Genomic DNA, 22,373 nt, shown 5'->3' with positions numbered 1-22,373 from the left:
CAAAGATAGCCTCTAAGCTCATCAAATACTTTAGTATACTTATTTTTTAATGATGCTCTTTTTTTCTATTCAAATTTACAATACATCCCAAATTTTTGAATCCTATTCTGCAATGTTTTATGTAGTCTTGAAGAACACTCTAATTCTTCTCCTTAGAGTTATTAAATTCAGACTTATGTAATTTAATGCCTGGAGACACTTAACTCCTGCTGACATTTTTGACACCAGATGTAATTAGTAACCTAGAATTATTTCTCCAAAACTACTTATGACATATGCTAAGATCTAAAATTACGACTCAAGATTAAAGTCTTACTAACCTTTGCTATAAAATATTAAAGCTGTCTAATCTCATATAATAAAAGAAACTGAAAATGCCAACAGCAATGGCAAGTAATAACTATTTCATATCCAGATAAAACAATACTGCTTTATCATATACGTCAGAAGAAACTGTAAATCTGGTTATTTTATTCCTCTGAGGAATTGCTTTAAATTGGCTGAGATGTAACTTAAAAGAAAGGTAAGACATGAACAACCACCAAGAAAAGGGGAGACTATTCTAAAAACCATTATTTTGACCATGTCATTCCCATGCTCAAAATCTTCAATAGCTCTCAACTACTGTCATAAATTCAAACTCTGTGGGTCAGCCCACCCTCCCTTTCCAGCTTTACTTCTCTCTACTTTCCTGCCCTGCTCAATTTTTATGTAAGGATGTTCACAACAGTTATTACAGAAGGAAAATGGAAAAAAATTTAAAAGTCAAAGGAGTATCTATAAATAACCATTAAAAGTCATTTTCTTCAAGTGCGTGGCAATATGCTTATGGGCTTATTTTAAAAATTGAGAATTGCGACTACTTAAAAAAATGCTACAAAGAATTATAGACTATTCTAGAAATACCTACAGGCAAATTACTATTACTATAAAACAGCTAAGTAAGTACAGTTCAAAAGTACCTATTCATCAGTACAATAAAGACATAATAGAGAAAGTTTTTCTAAATAGCGGCTACAAATGATAATCATACAATTGGTTATACTGCCACCAAGAGCAAGATGTGATAAAAACAACTAAATACCTAAGTTGTTAAATACATCTTTAAAGAATACACCTATAATTAATTTATTCTTGCATAAAACTACTGATGTGCTAAGATCTTACCTTTAAAAAGATGAGAAGTAACCCTAGAGAGGTTTGGGGGTTCCAAGCACTCTTGGAATTTTATTATTACCAAATCTATATAATACTTCAGTGTATGCTTACTAAATGAAATTTCAAAAAAAAAGGGTGGGGGGGCTGTAGTTTCCTTTAGGACATAGACACTTCTTTTTTTTCCTATTTCAGATATTAAGTTTTAGGATTCTATTTCTAATGTGAAACTTCATGGGCTTAATAAAGAAATTCTGTAGATAATAACATTTTGATAAATGCTATAAATTTTTAACACACTACTAGATTTATTCACATTCCAAGAAATTATAATTGCTATTAAAACTGCTATGCAGAATATTCAGAAAATACCGACTCAATTTTAGAAATAAATTAATAACTAGTGACACTTTTTATTCATTTAAGAACCCATAGAACCCAACAAGCTCAACTAAAACAGGTTAAGAGTAAAGCACTGTTTTACTTTTAATTATAGCACTTAAAATATTTTAAAAGACTTTATTTTTTTTCAAAATTTTCCAATGTAGGTGATAGTCTCTTTTGAGAGATATCAAGAAAGAAACCAGAACTCTAAGTCCTTCACACTCCAAAAGTATATATCCCTAATCCTGTCTCTTCCTTTCTTTTCCTAAGCTACCACCCAGTTAAAGTAACCAACACCTCCTAACTGCTTTCTTTAGGTTTATTCTCATCTTCCTATAAACTTTTCTCTACACGGGCAGAAAATATTTTGCAAAATATACAGAAGATGGGTCCTCTCACTCATCTTGAAACTTTCCCACCTACCACAAATAGTAATTCAAACTCCATGCCCAATATCAATGGTCTCTAACCTTTCTGGCACCAGGTACCAGTGCTCCTATGAGAATCTAATGCCTGATGATCTGAAGTGGAGCTGAGGTGATGATGTTAGCACTGGAGAGTGGCTGCAGATACAGATGAAGCTTTGCTCGTTGGCTTGCTGCTCACATCCTGCTGTGTGGCCCAGTTCCTAACAGGCCATGGATCCATGACCGAGGGGTGGCGGACTCCTGCCCTATACGATTAAGCATGACTCTTTACCCCACTTATCACGCTCTAGCTATACTATCCTTCTTTCTGTTCCTCAAACTCATTTGCCTTCACACATTTGCTGTTCCTTTTCCTTGAAATGCCTTCCATTCCCTCATTCCCCTAAACTCTCTACATCGCTTGCTTCTCTCCATGATTCGAGCTTATCTCCAGGGTAAAGTTTCAGATTTACAGAATAAAAATAGGGGACATACTTCTTTAAAAAAAAAAAAAAAAATTTTTTTTGTTTATCTGAAATTCAAATTCAACTGGACATCCTGCTCCAGAGTCGTGGGCTGGCAAGCCTGCTTCAGTGACATCTCTTCAGAGGCTTTCCCTATCTCAAGAGTCTGTTTTGTTATAACTCATTACTCCTTTGCCATAACCCTATTTTATTCACAGTCCTTGTCAATCTCTATAAATTACTTTGCTCACTACTGTGGTTTACTCACCTATTGCTGTTACCTCCATTCTATCATGTGTAGCTCATCTTCCACGCTTCTATCCCTCACACCGAACCTCCACTCCATGTTAGCACCACAAAAACAGGGTATTTTCTTGTCTTGAACTGTTTGCCTAGCATCTAAAACAGTGCCTAGTACAAAGTAAGCACTCGAATCCGTTGAATGAATAGATGCTCTGAATTTACATGCTTTCTAAGGTGTTTGGAATTCCCTTCTAATTCCATAACTGTGAAACAATTTTAAAGTTCTGGAAGAAAAATTAGTCAGACTAGGTTTCTTATGCAAGCAAGCATTCTGAATACTAGTTTTATGTGATTCATTTCATGACTGATGTTGTACTGTAACAAGACAAACAAATAAGAGTTGTTCATAATTATTTGCACATGACCAAAAACAACTCTAGGGATGTAGAAATATTAATAAAAACATATTTATAAAATACAAACTTTATAGACATGTAAAACTATGCAAATCAATTTTACCGTCTTAATAGAACTCCTTTGTTTTTCTTCCCAAACACTACTGCTCAACTCAAGTGTGCAATGAATATTTGCCTCTCTGTCATAGGATCCAAAAATGAGTAACCTGCAGTATAAAAATAAAACAAGGAGACTGTTAGACCAGTTGTATGCATTTAAATTCTTCCTGATCATTATATTATTATAATCTTGGTCACAGAAAAAAAAAAAAATTAAATCAAATACTTGGTACACCCTCTAGTGGAAAAGTGAAGTAAAGCTAAAATTAGGTGAAATTCCAGGACAAGCTGTTTTTTAGCAACTAAATCAAACAAATAAAAAGCAGTACCTATTCATGAAGGAAACAAATTGACCAGATATCTATATATAGTAATAACAGCTATAGATCTTCAAATCAGAGTGCTGAATTTAAAAAATAAGTTGTAGAACAACGCATATAGCATATCATCTCTATAAAAGTTAAACAGACATAAAATAGTACAATATTGTTGCTCACACACACACACACACACACACACACACACACACTTCTCCATCTACTAATGTGACATTAGGCAAATTGTTTAATTTCTCTAAATCCATCTCTTCCTCTGAAAAATTCAGGTCAAAAATAGTACTTACCTCTTAGACCTGTTGCAAGAGAAAAAGAAGACAATGCGTGCTGTGCATTTAGCATAGTGCCTAGTAAACAGTGAGTGCTCAAAAAAAATTTGTTATTTTTATCTTGAAAACAATTGTCAAGGAATAACTGCTTCACCTAATTTACTGCTTAATATTCCAATCTAAAAAAGGAAATCTCAGGTCCAATCTTGAGATGAAATAAAGCAGTTTTTATTAGGAAAGAAAATGTTACCCACATATCGAATTTATCTTTTTAAATCAGACCATAAGCCTACCAATGTGTTTTAAGAGTAAGCCTGAGAATAGCTTTAGCATTAATCAACACCTTGACTGCTACTCTATTACTTTATCTCTACATGAAGATCATGGGGGTAGGAGTGAGATAATGAAAGAAAAGTGGATAAAACACATTAAAGTGATATGAGAAAATGGTTGGAGACCTCACATGAATCATGCCCATACTTCACAAACTGAAAAGCCTGAATAAAGTCATGGTAACAAAAAAAAAAAATCCTTAAATTTAAATAATTTTTAATCTTAAAAGGAAATTTAAACAGTATTTAACAACCAATTGCCAAAAACATTAAGATTCATAAAATACTTAGTACTGAGAATTTTCATTTATCAAAGCTCTGCTGCCACCATCTGTTCAAAAGAGCAAATTACCTAAGAGCCTTTACAACCATGCAGAGAAGGCTATGTACCAGCTAGTGCTCCCAAATTCCCATCAGATGTTAATCCTCAGGATTCAGGAACAAGAGCGCACAATTCTTGTTATCCTTCCATGAGATCATAAGTTGTTCTATATTTTTCATGTCACCATTTTTATGTTTTTAAAAATAACAGAAAAATTAACTCAAGATGACTCACAGACCTAAATGTAAGAGAGGAAAACAAAAGCAAATCTTTGTGACTTTGAATTAGGCAATGGTTTCTTAAGATAAGACACCAAGTACTAAAAAAATAGATATATGGGTCTTCACTGAAATCAAAATTTTTGTGCTTCCAAAGATACCACCAAGTAAGCAAAAGACAATCTACAGAATGGGAGAAAATATTTGCAAATCATGTATCTCATAAGGGTCTAGTATAACCCAATTTAAAAACGGACAAAGAATATGAAGAGACATTTCTCCAAAGAAGATATGCAAATACCAATAAGCACATGAAAATATGCTTGACATCATCAGACATAAGGGAAAAGCAAATCAAAACCACAGTGAGATAGCACTTCATGCCCACTAGATGACTAATAAAGAGACAATAACAAATATTGGGAAGATGTGGAGAAACTGGAATCCTCATACATTGCTGGAGAAAATGTAAACTGGTGCAGCAACTTTGAAAATTAGCTTGGCAGTTCCTTAAAAAGTTAGAGTTAACTTAAGACCTAGCAATTCCACTCCTAGATATAGAGCCAAGAGAAATTAAAGCATACATGCACACAAAAACTTGATGTGAATGTTCACAGCAGCATTATTCAGAAGAGCCAGAAAGGAGAAACAACCCATACATCCATCAACTGGTGAATGGGTAAATAAAATGGATGCATCTCTTATCCATGAAGTGTTTCATAGTAGCTTCAGTTCCAAAATACTTTTCCTTGCACTAGATTTCTATAGTATTTATTATCTAATCCTCAATTCAAATCAGACAGCTTTGTGTAGTTGGCTTCTTTATGTATTTGTTTCATCTGTTAGCCCTAATTACATTTTAAATTTCTAGAGTGTAGGCATAGGACTTGACAATTTTCTGTGTTTACCGTAGTACTTGGTTGAAATGCCCTCACTATCGGTAGTGGCAGAAGAACTGGGAGCGGTGCTGGTAGCAGCAGCAGCAGAAATATTGGCAGGAGCTAACACTGCAGGACAGTTCTAAGAGCTTTTACATATATTATCATACTCCATTTTATTATACCACTCAATTTTCACAATTACTCTATAAGACAGATGATATTTTTAGCCTAATTTACAGATTAGGAAACTGAGGCAAAGAAGTTGGATAATTTGTTCTGGACTACATAAATTGAGATGAATGAGTTCAAGAAATGTTAGCAGAAAAAGAAAAAAAGGCAGTTATCTTTTGGTTAAAATTATGAATCCTATCTGCAAATAAAATATATTAGGAGCACTGACTGACAGTTTGGCACAAAGAGAGGAAAAATCCAAAGACATAAATACTCTTCTGAATTCTTATTTTCTGACCACAGTTCATTTTACAGTTTACTTTTGTTGACGGTATTATATATAAGCATATAGCATGCCATCATCACATTTAAAAGGTTTTGGAGTTTGGCATTTTAGCTTTGGTTTTATGTCAGTTGGATTCCTACTTTATTTTCTTAATTTTTTTTTTTTTACAATTTAGACATCAGAAGAACAAAAATGGCTATGTTTTCCTATGTGAAGTAGCAATGAAGATATTCAATTACAAAAGAAACTATTATTTTCTAACACAAAAACTTTAGGAAAGAGAAGGTGGAGGAAGAAAAGAGAACCTATACAGACCCAGGACAGATGAATTCCAAATTTGGAATCTTCTGAAACATCTGCTTCATAATGATAAAAGCGTCAACATATCAAGAAGAAATATGTAGCTAATAACCAAACAACAAGAAGATGAAAAGGCAGGGTTTGGGCGGGGGGACATTGAAACTGAAAGCAAACTAAAAGAAATAAACCTACCTATATTTCAAATGAGTAGTATAATCACACCAAAGGGGAAAATTTAGTCTAATTTATGAATAGTCATGTGTCACTTAAATGGGGATATGTTCCAAGAAATGTATCATTAAGCAATTTCATCATTGTACAAATACCACAGAGTGCATTTACACAAACCTGAATGGCTAAGCCCACTATGCACCTAGGCTACATGGTACAGCCTATTGCTCCTAGGCTACACACCTGTGCAGCATGTTCCCAAGGTACACAGACAAGCTAGCTCCGTACTACCACCAAAAGCTTTTACTCAAGTGGCAGTGGCACTTAATACTCGTTAAGGTAGTAGTTCCTGCGGACCTGTGTCCTTGTACAGGATCTTAAGTACTCAGCAAAGAATCTACAGCACTCTGACGACCATCAAGCTAGATTTGGGAGGGCTGTAGTGCTCTCTGAATATGTAGGGCTGAGAGGACAGGCTCCTCTGTGCTAACAGAGGTCGTGGCTGACGGACTGGGATGAAATCCATGCACTCCAAATTGAGGTACTCTGAGTGTGAGGAGCACTTTTGCCAAGCCTCAAAGATACTGCTCCCATCAGAGAAAAAAAATGTTTTCCTCCTGAACCACATATACTTCCACTTCTTATAGGAAACTGAGCTACATCTAATCTAATCTTATGGGACCACGATTATACATGCAGTCTATCGTTGATGGAAATGTCATTATGCAGCACACAACTATGCATCACTTGACCATAGACTCTCAGTCTTGGGTAGTGTAGGGGAGAACTACAAATAAATCCTGAATTCCTTTTAGTATGTTTTCTGTACTCGTATGAACAAAGCAATTCTTAAACTATTTGCGATGTATTACAGGATTGAGCAAATGAGTAAAGCTGCTATTATTAAAGCCAGGGTTCAAGGGCTGAAAGACAGAAGAGCCAAGGCAAGGTACAACCCTATGAAGATGAACTGGAATTGAAAGTCTCAGGTGAATGCATGATTTCTAAATTATGTACGTGCACATGTGTATGTATGCATATGTGTCTATACACATATGTATTTCACAACTCTCTGCTGAAGAAGACTATGAATTTATGAAGTAGCAATAAACACACCCAACACCCAGATCTTGATTTCTAATACCATTCTCTACTAAAAGGAACCAGGGCTCTTTGGTAAAATAGCTGATTCTAGGAGTGTGGCAGAGAAGATATAAAACAAACCTGGAACAGCTTGTTATACCAGAAAATAATGAAGACCTCAAAAAAAAAAAGGGGGGGTCATGTCCACAAGCATACGGAACCAGTTTGAAGAGGTTCCTAGAAGCCAAAAAGGGGACAATTCAGGTGCAAAATAATTAAGAATGATAAAGAATTATAACCATTGGAAAATATACGAACCCGCAAGTCTGTGTTAATAATAGATAACTAGGGAATAAGGCAGGACACTTGGCAATAGAGTAGAATGTCAACTGCTATGGTTTTCTGTATTTGTGTTAACATTTTTTTTAATGATGTATTTTTGGAACTCAGTAAAATAAAACAACACTCTCAAAGCTACTGAGAAAATACAGGCTTTAGAACACTGTAAGTGTGACTCAGTGAAGAACTGACCTTAATTAGAATCTTCTGTCTATAATTAGGACAGGCTATATCCTAAGTATACTGCTTTAGAGTACAGAATTCTCACACAACAAAACTTATAGGCTTTGACTTCACTGACGATATAATCTTAGTTTGTTTTTTTAAAAAATATAACTAGTTAATAAAATCAGCCAAAGAAAAGCAAAGAATAGAAAATATATCCATTAGTTTATTCACTGTCTTTTACATAAAGATGTATATGACAAATCCCTCCTAGAATTTGGTGCCAGAATTCTTTTTCTCCTAAAGAACATGCACAGTTTATCAGAAAAAGAGCGCTAAGTAATCCATTAAAGCTTTCTTTGCGGCTAGAAAACTGATCTTCGTTTCTGTAGGTGATTGTTCCAATCTAATTTTATCTTCTATTTAACTGTACATGGGGCATGTTTTCTTTGCAAAATACTTCAAATCATTTAAGATAGGCTATAAATTATGAACTGGAAATAATAATTTTAACAAAATGATTGTAACACTAATGTGTGATAGTCTTCTAACAGCAGTACTACAATGTAGCAATTGAGTTCATCTGTGACTTAAAAAATTAAATTCAGTCAATGCAAAAAAAAATATGCAACTGTTCAGAATGACTGTTTTAAAAACTTAAAAACTTTGACAAAAGAACTAAGTTTTATAAACAAAATCATATCTCTACCCCCAAGCTTTTAATTATCTATTTTAGATAATTAGAAAAGAACCTTCCTCCACAGTGAGATCTCTTTAAATTAATAAAATTCAAATTCCAGTTGTCACAACCAAATACGTAAAAAAGAACAAGTTTGTTTAAAGATTTGTTTTCTTCTTGGTAAACACTATAATGATGACATTAAGGCATAATAGAAGCTACAGCTGATGAGAGAGGCACCAGGGTTTATTTACCTGTCTGATCACAGTTACCGACAAGGTAGTAGTAACCTGGCCCACAGATGTGTAACTTGCCTAAGAACATATAACAGTAAGGGTACATAGCGAGGATGTAAAGACAGCACTTTCTAACTCAAAAGTCAGTATTATTTTTACTTCATGTTGTTTCCCAAAGCATATAGCTTCCAGCTGTATAACTCCAATGTTTTCAATAAACAGTTTGTTTTTTATAAATACTTCTAATTTTTTCCTCATTGGCAACATTCACTCTCAAAGCTTTACAATACGTAAGTTTGACAAAATAAATAAATAAATCTCCTTCAGGACTATCTTTGCAGATTTGGGGATGGGTGGATAAGTAGATACATAGAAATTAACAACAGGAAAGTCAAGAAATTTTGTGCAAAGTTGCCCTTCAAATGTTTAGAAGTTGCTATGATTATTTTGGGAAAGGCAACCCAACAGTATAATTCTGATACGTGTGGATTTATATGAAAATTCACTGAAAGATTAAAAAAAAAACCCATTAGTTCAAAATTTCCTTAAACACAGGCCACTTGAAAGTGTCCTTCTAAATATTAATATGACAAGCCCAAGTTACAATTATATATTGAATGCTCATGATTACCACAGCTTATTAGCACAGCTACTTCAAATTCAGTCTTTGGTAGAGGTACGTCTTTTTATTGTACACTGAAGTTCCTTTTACAAAATTTACAGCATATTTAGTCTTTCTTTTTTAAATAATTCCTTTTTAACCAGACTTTCTGACATAATGGGGCACAATGAGTCACTCCAAAACTTAAAAAATATTTAGCATATTATCAATATACTCAAAGGTAAACTAATTACTAGCAAGGACACAAATACATTAGGTACAAAAATATAACCTCTGTACCCAAGCACTTGTTTTTGAGTTAGAAATAAAAACAGAAGTGATAAGTACCAAATAAGTGGTATAAACAAGAGTCACAGGAATGTAGCATACAGATGGTATACTTGTACTTGGAATGATCAGGAGACACACTAAGGAGGTAGCTTTTGAGGTGACCCAGGAAAGACTGGTTTCAAGGAGCAGAAAATGGGGTAGGATCTTCGGTCTGCAAAACAGTGGGGGACCGTGTACTTTAAGTAGCTTGGTACTTTAAGTGTCTAAAGATATGAGCTATGGTTGTCCATGGGCCAAATCCAGCCCACTGCTTGTTTTTTCTTTTTTATTATTTTTTTATTTTTATTTTTTAATGGCTGTGGGCTATCAGTGGTTTCTACATTTTTAAATGGTTAGGGGCAAAAAGACTATTTCATGACACATGAAAATTATGAAATTCATTAATACTTGTAAAGTCTGACGGGCACACAGCCACACCATGCCCATTTGTTTACCTATTGCCCATCTATGACTGCTTTCACACTACAGGGCAGAGTGGAGTAGTTGCAATAGAGACCATGTGAATCGTAAAGCCTAAAATATTTACAATCTGCCTCTTTAGAGAAAGAGTTTGCCAGCATCTTCCCTTCAGAAGACCTATGTGGCTGAAGTCCTATGACTGAGGCACTGGACAGAGAAAGAAGCCAGAGAGGTAAGAGGGCATGGAGGCCACAGCAAGGATTTGGATCTATATTCTAAGAGTAATGGGGAAGCCATTAAAGAATATTAAGTAAGAGAGTGACGATTAGATTTGCATTTTGAAAAGCTCATTCTGGTTATTATATTAGTAATGAGTGTTAGGAGATAAATGCAGACAGAAAAAGGGGCTCAGTAAAAAAATCTTATCAAAAGTAACCTCACAGGGTGATCTGATCATGAATTCCTAACTGAGCAGGTCATGGTGGGTAGTCACACACCACACCTATAAAAAGGTTTATCTCTTTGACTTAGACCAGCCCTGTCCACTGTTCTTGTGTATTTAGGTTAACATACCTTTGAAATGCTAGAGCGATCCCCTTTCAGAGACCCCTTGAAGGAGTAACTACCCTCAAGGGAACACATGATTTTGTTAACTATCTTGCACCTTGTATTCTCCTACCTTCACGTATCTTCCTCACATTCCCTGCTTAATTCCAAATGTATAAAAGACACTGCAAACTGTCATTCTCCAGAAAGACTGAGATCTTGCTTTTCCGATGTGTTGCTGGTTTGGCTCAGAAAAACTCTTATAAAAATTCTCTTCAGGTTTGGACATTCGTATGTTGATATAAGTAAAGAGAATAGTATAGTAAGTAATTCAAGAAAGATATAAATGCAGCTTAAACTTCAGGCTGGTAAAGAAAAATAAGGAGGCTGGGCAAGATTGTTTCAAGATTCCCTTCCAGCTCTAAAATTTTAAGAATCACAGGGGTTTCTAAACCTAGTTTTGTAACTTTCTGAGTATTTCGAATTATCACAAACAATTCTCAAAACTTATGGTATGAACAGCTCTCCAGTAGGTAGTAAGCCAGAAATATGCTAACGGAGCATCATGCATCTAAAAAGTTTGAGAATCAGAAAATAAATGACCCCCTCATCCCTCCCCGCTATTAGAATGCTTTATAAAATGTGGTTTATATTTTTTGCAAGCTGAAAAGGACTACTTTTATGAAGTTTACAATTAAAGAATTTACAGATAATACAATATAAATTAACACAAAGGGGGCATAAAAACAAATACTGCTTAAGCACGTTTTCCCTGCACTTTCTTTCCCATAATGTAGTAGTGACAAAACAAAGAACATACCTGCTACATTCTAACAATGTAACTTTAAGGCGCCCTTCTGTAAGTGCCCATTGTTGTATATGGATATGCTCTTCTTCATCTTCAAATCCTTGCAAGGTTTGGAATGGAAAAAACGGCTTAAACCTGACAAAAGTAAAGATAAGTCTAAATTTCTGAATAATAAACATCACAGTTTGAAGTATAATAACAAAGCCTACCTGTAGGAAAACAAACCAAACACCTAATACTGCATGTACCCAACAAACCAATGCTTACCACAATCCCCCATCACTGGCAGCAAATGGTGCCTTCTCCGTGGCACCCACACCTCATGGATTTTTGGCATGTGCTCATTGACAAGGCAGGAGACTCAGAACAAAGAGAAAGAAAATCTAGAGGTCACCTGTAGTCCCTGAAACTTGGGTGGGACAGGAGAGAGATTCTTTCTGGATCAGATGGGAAGTGTTCCTACAGTACAAGATCAAAATTCAGAATGCACTGTTCCGTGGAAAGAATATAACTGACAGTGACTAGTCCCCTCATGTACCCAGAAGATGCCATGCATATTCCTACTTTCAGGCCTTTCTAGTGCTAAAAAGAACTGACAGGCCACACATGGAGTCACTTTGCTAGGCTCCACCAAGACTTAATACCTACCTTATCCGTAGTTTCAGGAGTGGAATTTTAAACCAATCGACCTGGAATTTTCTGGTCAACACTAGTGAGGTAAGTTGTCTGATGAGACTCCATACCTTCCCTTAAGGGAAAGTGACCTTACATGAAATATTCCACTCTAAACTTCCCTGTCCTGCCCTCGTTCTGCCTATGAAAACCTTCCATCTTGTACAACTCCTCGTAGCGCCCTTCTATTAGCTGGAGGGGATGCTGTAGATTCATGAATAAAGCCAATTACACTTCTAAATTCACTGGTTGACTTTCTGTTCTTTAATAATAACAAATGGAGGTCTTCCCTACTCCTCAAGGCCAATCCAAATCCTAAACACTTCCTACAACAAGCTGTAGGTCCTAGTCATAGCGGATCACAACACTGCTCTCACTCCTCTTCACTGTGCAGTCACTTAAATTGCTGTGTATATTATGCCTTCCTGAAATCTCAGATGTGACCTGGTCTCACAACTGTCTTTACCCCTCCCCGACACACTCAGGATTCAAGTATTTGTTGAGCTGATTTATAAAAATCCATCATTAAAAGTGAAATAAACATTTAGAAAATATTAATAGCCCACTACGATTTATACTAAAAGATATTCATAAAGGAGAGAAATCTTGTCTTAAGGTTTCCTAATGAACAGGATTAAAAAAAAAAAACTTTTGGGAGGAAGATAAACAGGTACTCAAACAATGCTCAGTGCTTTTCTTCTGCTTCTGAACTAGATGGAAAACAGAAAGCCCTTTCAGTTTTTTAATTTTCACCTGAAATCATTTGATTCAGACAGACTGGCACCAACATTTGAAAGGAAAAAAAATAGGAACTAAGTCTGTCATGTTAATACAATGTTGTCTTAACACACAAGTCTTATGGTTCCTGAAGAATACATAATTGTCACTCTTTAAAAGTTACAAATATCACTATACAGACTAGCAACTTTGAATATAATAATCCAAGTCTGCTATATCACAGCTGCTCTATGAATCAACTTTTCTTGTCAAGTATAAAGTTAATATTCAATAAAAAAATTTTCTCACAGATGTATGACTTCACTGTTATATGAAGCAAAGTCTAATTTGGGTTTATTAATGCTTCTGGGGGGGGTTGCTAAAAGTGTTTATGCATAAAATATATTAAATCGGAAAAATGTATTCCATTTTAAAATGACACAACTGAACAGTGAGATAATACTAGTTGTTCAGCAAGCAAATAAATAGAATCCACATATTCACATTCTCTAAGACCAGGTTTTCAAACATTTGAGTCCAAGTCTTTAAAAGTATCCCAAACCCATAAAGGGATCCAGACAGGCAGGCTACTATGTCTTCCTTTTATCTCCCCATCCTACCACATTATCCTTCCTCTGAATTCATTAGCCTTTATCTCCTGTTAACCCATCAACTTAAAAATGTCACTGTTTTGCTCACCCACGTTCCTGGAAAACTAACCTTCTTTAATAAGCTACTTATACTTTCTCCTATAGAAAACTTAGAAAAATTAACCCAGGAAGATCAACTTCTAAGATGACAGCATGAGGACCTGCTCCCCAGTGAAACTGGTGAAAATTATTAAAACAAAAATAGAAACAAAACATTTAAAGTCTCTGAAAAGGTAGACAACAAATGAAGAAACTTCTACTTGAGAAATCCTACAAAAATTTGGTAAGAAAAGTGAGAGCCCGTGGCATCTGAATGAAGTCTGCTCCCTCCAACAAGCTCAGCAAGGAAGATCCCACTCCAGACTGCTGCAGCCAAGCCCCCTAAGCCGGCAGAGGGCTTTCTTCCTGTGAGGAGCAGGACATCGGTGCTTCTCATCTCAGCTAACTAGTACGGAGACGAAGTTCCCGGCAAGTGCAGTCAAGAGCTGGGAACTCCCTTCTCTGCCCCCACCAGTGGAATGGGGACTCTTCCGTGGATTTAGCACACTGAGAGTACTCGTCCTTGCCTTGGCTCATGACACCGTGGTTCTATGCCAAGAAAGGTTGGCCAAGAGGACCTAGAGCTGCTGTCACTCCCACTCCACCTCTACCTACCACCTAGCTACCGCATAAAAAAGCCTGCCATTCTTTCCACCCCGAGCTCCAGAGCCCTGGCTCAAAGATTTTGCTGAGGGGGTAGAAGTAGAGGCAGGCCATAAAACAGCTCCTAATCGCTTCCCAAAGGAACTAACTTCATTTCCAATAGAATATGGAGAAGCTCAAACTTAAGGGCGCTCTCAAGAACAATGGAGGTTGTGGTGAAAGGCAATTGGGAAGAGATTTGTGGTTTTAATAAAGATACAGTCTAGTTTGCAGGAGAGAATCAGGAATAAGACAGCTGGAGGAGCTTTCCTGGGGTCAAAACAAATATCAAACACTGACCTCAGAAACTATTTTTTAAAAGGAGCCAATTTTATTGGATGAGTTTGTAGAAAATTTTATGCCCCAGGGCACTGTTAAAAACAACAGACACAATGTTAGAGACTTAACATGGCAGGGAGTAGACTTCATAAAATAATCCAAGCAATCACAAAACAAACAAATAACTCCAAATAATAAGCCTGGGAGGGAGGTACCAGTATCCAGAGTTGCTACAATATGCTATCTAAACAATCTGCTTTCCAACAAAAATTATGAGGCATGCAAAGAAATAGGATAGCATGACCAACAAAGCAGAGAGAAAAAAGGCAACACAAATGCCAGTGAGAGTGACCAGGTATTGGATTTTCAAAAAAGACTTCAAAACAGCCATTATAAATACGGTTACAAAAAAAATTTAATGAAATTAAAAAAACAAAAAAACAAAAAAACCACCAAGTGGGAATTCTGGAATTGAAAAGTACAATCACTGAAATAAAAAAAACCACCAAAGCTCTCAACGGTAGATATGAACTGGCAGAAGAAAATAATTAGTGAATTTGAAGACAGAGTAATACAGGTTATGCGAACTAAAGAACAGTGAGGAAAAAAAAAAATGAAGAAAATGAACTGAGCTTTAGAGAAATAAGGGATACCATTAAGTACACCAACATACATACAATAGGAGTGCCTGGGGTGAAGGCGCGATGAGGAGGGGAGAGAGGAGGAGTGGAAAAAATATTCAAGGAAATAATATAAGCAGCCAGTAAGCCCCAAAGCTAAAATTATATGACTCCATTCATATGAAAATCCAGACCAAAGAAATTATAGATAGAAAGTATTCCAGTGGTTGCTTAGGGTTGGGGGTAGTAGGTGGGTAAGGAGGATGATAGCTGAAGGGTGAGGTGATAAAAAAGTTCTAAAATTGACTGCGGTGATGGTTGCACATATCTGTGAATACACTAAAAACTACTGAATTGCAAGCTTTAAATAGGTTAATTGTATAGAATATGAATATCTTAATAAGACAGTTTTTAAAAAGACCCAACCCAGTTATCCAGAAATAATTTCTTTTGTCATTGCTTTGATATGTAAATGTCTGGTTAGAATTATCTGATTAAATAAGAAACAAAACCGTATGACAGCACCATTAAAATAACTTATAGATCCTTTTAAGGCTTATTAAAAAACAAAAAAAGATGTATTGAATGGTTGCCATACCAGGTACTGACGTATAAAGCACTAACAGTAGTCCCCCTCATCCAGTTTTACTTTCCACAGTTTCGTTTACCCATGGTTAACTTCTGTTTGAAAATATTAAATGAAAAATTCCAGAAATAAACAACTTATAAGTTTTAAATTGTGCACTGAGTAGGTGAAATCTTGTGCTGTCCTGCTTCTGCCTGGGATGTGAATCATCCCTTTGTCTAGCATTTCCATACCATATACGCTCCCTGCCCGTTATTCTTTTAGTAGCTATCTCAGTTATCTAATCAACTGTGGAGATGTTGCAGTGCTTGTGTTCAAGGCATGTTTATTTTACTTAATAATGGCCCCAAAGTGACGGAGTAGTGAAAAGGTGAAAGTTCTTGACTTAATGAGGAAAGGAAAACAATTGTAAGCCTACGAGAGCTTGCTAAGATCTTGAAATTGTGAAGAAGAAAAAGAAATTTGTGGTAGTTTTGCTGTTATTCCTCAAACTGCGAGTTACTGCCACAATGTGAGATAAGTACTTAGTTAAGATGGACAAGGCATTAAACTTTATCATAGGTCAGTATGTAGAGGAAAAATCAGTATAAATAGGGTCTGGTACTATCCACAGTTTCAGGCATCCAATGGGGTTCTTGGAACTTATCCCCATGGACAAGGAGGAAACTATTGTATTTGCTTACTGAATCCTTACAACAAGTGGCAAACAAGGCATAGCACACTGTTCATAAGGAAACAGTCTTAGAGGCCTCACGAATACTATACACTGAAGCCAAAACTGGAACCTATATTACCAGGTGGCTTAAAAAACAAATTGATTTTCTCACAGTTCTGGAAGCTGGAAGTCCAAGATCAAGATGTCAAGAGAGCTGGTTTCTAGTGAGGCCTCTCTCCGTGGCTTGTAGACAGCCACCTTCTTGCTTCTCATGGCTTGTTTTCTCTGCACACATCCTCCTGCTATCTTTGCTCTTCTTAAAGAACATCAGTCCTACTAGATTAGGGCTCCATCCTTGTGACCTCATTTAACCTAATTACCTCCTTAAAGGACCTATCTCAAATACAGTTACAGTAAGTACACCAACATACATACAGTATATGAATGTGGAGGGGACACAGTCCAGTCCATAACAAAACTCAAATGTAACTCCAGAGCCTAGTCTACAGTCCCTGAGGTGGATTTGATCACCATCCTGTTTTCTGATGGTACACAGAAACAGAAACTTAGCTAACTCCTTATCTATCTTAGTAGGCTGTCAATCAATAGTTGTTGAATCATGAACAGCTATATGACATTGTTGGGCAATAATGAACACCATAATTAATTAGTATAGCAAACATTTACTGAATATTTACCATGTAAAAGGAGTTATATTTATTAATTCTCACAAAAGTTCTATGACATAGGTGCTATAATTAATCTCCATGCTGTAGATGAGGAAACTGGGACACAGAGAGGTTAAATAACTTGCTCAAAGTTACACAGCTAATAAGTGGTGGAGCCAAGATAAGAATGGCAGTCTGGCTCGAAAATCTGTGTTCCTAATCATTGCCTTTTAAAGGTGTTAAAAATAGAAATAGTTACAAATGGTTGCTTCTAAAGAGTGTGACTTAGAGGAGGAATGTAGAGGGTTTAGAAAGAAGTAACTGCTAATTTTCATTCTAAGTCCTCCTGTTATATTTGATTTTTAAATGATGTACATTAACTAAAATGAAAAGACAGACAAATACCAAATGTTGAAGAGGATGTGAAACTGCTAGTGTAGACTATTGTAACTATTTTGAAAACTGTATGGCAATATCTACCAAATCTGAATAGATGTGTAACCAATGACCCACCAATCCTACTCCTAGATACATCCAATAGAAATGTGCACCAATATTCACCAAAAGACATGTATAAGAATATTCATAACAGCATTAATCCAACTGACCGTTAACAATAGAAGGGATAAATTGAGGTACATTCATATAGTGGAATCCTCACAGCAAATATAATGAACAAACTACATCTATACACAGTAACATGGATTAATCTCATAAACATACTATTAAGCCCAAGAAGCTAGAAAAACAATGGATGCATACAGTATGACTCAATTTAAAGTTCCAAAACAGGCAAAACAACAGAAAACCCCCAAAAAGCAATGGTGGTAGAAGTCAGGACAGTAGTTATTCTTAGGCAGATCAGTGACTAGGTAGTGGCTGGGTGGCATATGAGAAACTTCCTAGTTGCTGGTAATATTCTATTGCTTGTTTTGAATGCTGTTATGTTCACTTCATAAAAATTCACTGAATTTTTATGATTAGTGTACTTTTTAAGTATGAGTTATAAGTTAGTAAAACTTTAAAAGAAAAAACATTTAATTTAAAAATGAGCACTACTTTGGGGACATTTAAAAAATATATAATTAAAATTTACATCTACAAGAGAAGCTAAGCCTTTTTCTCATATGTGGATCTGAGAGAATCTTTTTAATGTCTAAAATATGTTTTTGCTCTGGGATGTTTCTTCAAGACTGCTCTTTAAGCACCCTGAATGCCAGCTGGTGACAACTCCATCACATGGCAGCAGAAAAACTGTTTGCAAACACTCTGATCGTTAGAGAAAAAGGCTTTACTACAAATTCAATATAAAAATATTCTAAAGTCTAAATCTACACTTGACTTCAGCATAGGCTTTTGTATCTTTGTCAAAGTAATAAATCTGCTAGAGTTTTCAACACCATAAATGGGAAAGCTTTCTAATAATGAGAGTCAAAAAAGGGCACAGCTACCTCAATGTGTTGCATGCCTTCTTCTATCTCTAGAAATATTCAGGCAGAGGTTGGATGAGGCTTTGTCAAGGAGGGAAGGTGTCGTGAAAAGATCACAAAATTTAGAATCATACGAATATAGATTATTGTCCCTACTCCTAGAGATTTGTTTCAAAATAATCAGTGGAGTGGAGTGTAGGCAGATAAAGATGATCAAAAGTGGCCACAAGTTAATCATCATCTGGCTACGGATAATGGGGATTCACTGAACTATTCTCTTAATTCCTGAGTAATTTAGAAATTATCCACAGTGAAGAATTAGGAGAGGCTTGTTCTGTATATTAAAACAACCTGGGTTCTCTCTTCCTGTTTTCTTTCTCTTCTACAATTTCCTCTGCAACATCAGTTGTTCTCACTGCTTCTGTAAGTTCCATATATTGATGTTTAAAAGTAAATTAAACATTTTTTCTTCAAACTTGTTCCTCCTCTCCTGTTTTCTCTTACTGGCACCAATTTCAGACACTTGGAAATCTGAAGTCACCTTTTACTCCTCCCCTTCTGACAACCAATCAGGTCTACCTCCATTCCCCTCCATCTATGCCAAAGTGTCTCTTCTACTGTTCTCTTTGCCACTGGCCTGGTTCAGGTTTTCACTGATTAGTTAGAATATTGTGATTTCTGATATTGTTTCATCTTCTTAAAAAGACTATTTTTTTTTTAAACCAAATACTTCAATAAAAAGCTACCTCACAGGGATATTACAAAGATTTAGAGTTCACAGATATGAAGCACCTAGTAGAGTTCCTGGAGTGTAATGGGCACACAAATACTGGTTTCCTTCCTTACCTATGATCTATGTTCAACTTTTATCAAATTGGCTTTCTCACTGAATCTCCAAAGATATCACACACTGTCCTGATTCCGTCCCTTTGCTATTCTACTTACACTGTACTTCCATCTCATCCTCCTGCGTCTCAACTGAAAATGTCCCTTAACGGCTCAAGTGCCATTTCATCCCTTCAATAGCTATGCTTACTTGAGAATAGAGAGATCAATCAAAGTTACACATTCAGACACTACAGTCTTATTTCAGGCTCAGGAATACAAACAACACTACATCCTGCCTAAGGAAGAAAGTAGAACAAGCAGCTATAAACAGGCAATTGGGAGCTCTGTGTGGTTTTTGCCTTTTAGTCTGACAGTCTTGGCTCTCTCACATTAGGAATTAGCAAACGTAAGTGTGCTCCAAATTCTCCTAAACCAAATATATAAACCAGATATATCAGGAGTGATCATTTTCAAAATGTTTCTTTGTTTATTGTTCTTCAAAGGTTATCTCAATATTCCTGTAAATAATGAATTCCGCTGCTGCATTTACATATCATTACAAAACCTCAATTAGCCATAATTTTATGGTGCGTGTTATTATGTAAGTATGGTATGCTAATACAAAACTAGATATATGGTAGAAATAAAACAAAGTATAAGTGGTTTGAAATACTCTTAATTTTCTATATGTACTGGTAAACCATGAACCAAACTTTCAAATTTTTAATTTTACTTGTTAATTCAATTGACATTATATCGAAAAGGGATTTCATTCATACTCCAAGCTCCATGCTTACTAAGGTTAGTGCTGCCATATTATTTCTCCTGAGACCCTACCTGCTAACCACTCTGATCCCATAACTAGCCCCATATAGTAAGCTCCTTTTCACTATTCAAGTTCTATTTCAAAGTCACCTCCTCTTTGTTACCTGTCCTTGCTCCTCTACCATCTGGTAATTGCTTCCTCATCAGTGTTCTAAAAGCACTTTATACACTTCTATTATGCCACCACTCACCCTGTTTACATGTCTGTTTCTCTCCGGCTCTCTCCATACCACCCCATCCTCCCAACTAAATTATGAGGGAAGGAAACATACATGACAGGCAGTACAGAGCAGACTCTGGAGCCAGGCAGCTGGGCTTGGAATCCCATTCTGCCACTTCCCAGCAATATGACCTTGAGCAAACTCTGACTTGAAGCCTCAGTTTCCTAATTGGCAAAAGGAAGATAAAAAATTATACCTACTTCATAGTGCTATTATAAGAATTACATAAAATAATGAAAAGCACTTAGCATCCTTCACTTCTCAGCTTCTTTCTGACAAGGCAGTTTAAAGCAGTGTTAAGCACACAGGTTTTAGAATCAGTACTTGGTTTTGTTTTTGGGTTCCAACACTAACTTTGAGAACTTGGGCAAGCTACTTCAACTTTGAGAGCTTCAGTTTCTTCGTCTGTAGAAGACAGTAATTAGCACCTATTTTATAGGGTTATTGTAAGGATTAGATGAGAAAGTTCACATAAAGCATTTGGCACAGAGAGGTGCTCTAGAAATATTTCCTATCACACTTTCTATTTATCTATTTTAAGGCTGGTCTCCTAGAGACATCTTAAACAGCAAATGCCTTCCTTTCTACAAGGAATTATTTCAAGACTCAGCATTCACCATGTTTGACGTTCAAGGTCATAGCTGTTAGTCTTCCTCAGACTTTAGATTCCACATGGCCATGATTTCAGTCACATTAGTAGATTCTTTAAAAATTGTATTCTTTGTGAGGATATCAACTTGCAAGTGCATGGAAACAAATTAACCTACCCTAGGTATCACCTTTCTACCTGTGTCATTAAGCTTTATACCCAAGGCTTATATTAAATGGAATATATTAAGAAACTGACCTATGGAAACCCATGGAGAACTGTTCTGTTTATAGAATTCCTTTGTGTGCACTATGCTGACAAAGTTCATACTTGGGAAAATTATTTTAATTTCTGTACTCCTAGGGAGTACTCCAAAATAGTTATGATACTAATAAGAACAAGGAAAACAAATATTGTTACTATGCCCCCCAACTCGTCCATATACCCTCTACCTAATCGATGATCACATTAATCCAAATTCCTAATTGTGCACAGAATAATCAGTAACTACAATGCTTCACAATTTTGTGAAGTGGTTTTCTATATATGCTGAACAAGACTGAATACTAGAGGCTGCAGGTCCCTCATAATAGAACTCAATAGCTGGTGACTCAAAGGCAAGTCAATGTTAACGGATATCCTGCACACTAGAGATAAAGTATCAAATGAGATGAGTTGCACAGGGAAACAAACTAATTCTCTTGACAGTGTCTGATAAATCTCATATCTTTTTACGTTCATCACAACCCATAATATGACGGTCTCTTACCATAGCCTATGACCGATTAAATTAAAATTCTCACCTTTCACAAAGCTTCAAAAAAAAAGTGGGGGAACAGAACCCTGAGAACTGTCCTCAAGACCAAACTCCTTCTATTTCTCTTTAACCACCCCAAAAACATGCCTTTAAATAGGAGATATAAAAATTACTGTCTGTTTCTAGCATATCTGTAAATTACATATTTTCATATACATCCTTGATTCTCATGACTCACGACAATGTACAGCCTTTTAAGTCTTATTTCACATATGGAGAAACTAAGGAAGAAGTTCATGTGGCTTTCTGTGATCACATAGCAAATGGTACAGTCAAAACTGCAACAGATCCATTCAACCCTGTGCTCCTTTCAACACGAGAGCGTACCAGCAGTACTATAAATCAACTGAAAATAATGTATGTAGCTAATATTTATTAAAGCTGACTAGGAAAGTGAGGTAATAGGGCACCTTCTTTACATATGGTAAAAAAATAAAATAAAAAGCAAACTTTAGGTTAGACCAACAGTTCTCAA

At 35.9% G+C, this 22,373-nt stretch overlaps 1 protein-coding gene across 2 annotated transcripts in view; it reads right to left on the bottom strand.

The window, feature by feature from the left end:
* The window catches only part of PDZD8 (PDZ domain containing 8), a 65,558-nt gene that overhangs the window by 30,924 nt on the left and 12,261 nt on the right, over positions 1–22,373 (bottom strand). The window contains exons 2-3 of one of the 2 annotated variants that reach the window (XM_039871084.1): positions 11,673–11,795; positions 3,173–3,275 (exon numbers count right to left, since the gene is read on the bottom strand). In XM_039871084.1, the coding sequence (XP_039727018.1) occupies positions 3,173–3,275; positions 11,673–11,795 (226 nt within the window). The remainder of the gene's footprint in view (positions 1–3,172; positions 3,276–11,672; positions 11,796–22,373) is intronic. The other variant, XM_039871085.1, reaches the window with a different exon arrangement.

Source organism: Pteropus medius, unplaced genomic scaffold (assembly GCF_902729225.1).
Source record: "Pteropus medius unplaced genomic scaffold, Ma_sr-lr_union100, whole genome shotgun sequence".
NCBI lineage: Eukaryota > Metazoa > Chordata > Mammalia > Chiroptera > Pteropodidae > Pteropus > Pteropus medius.
Note: the sequence above shows the minus strand (reverse complement) of the source record. Positions and strands in the feature narration are given on the sequence as shown.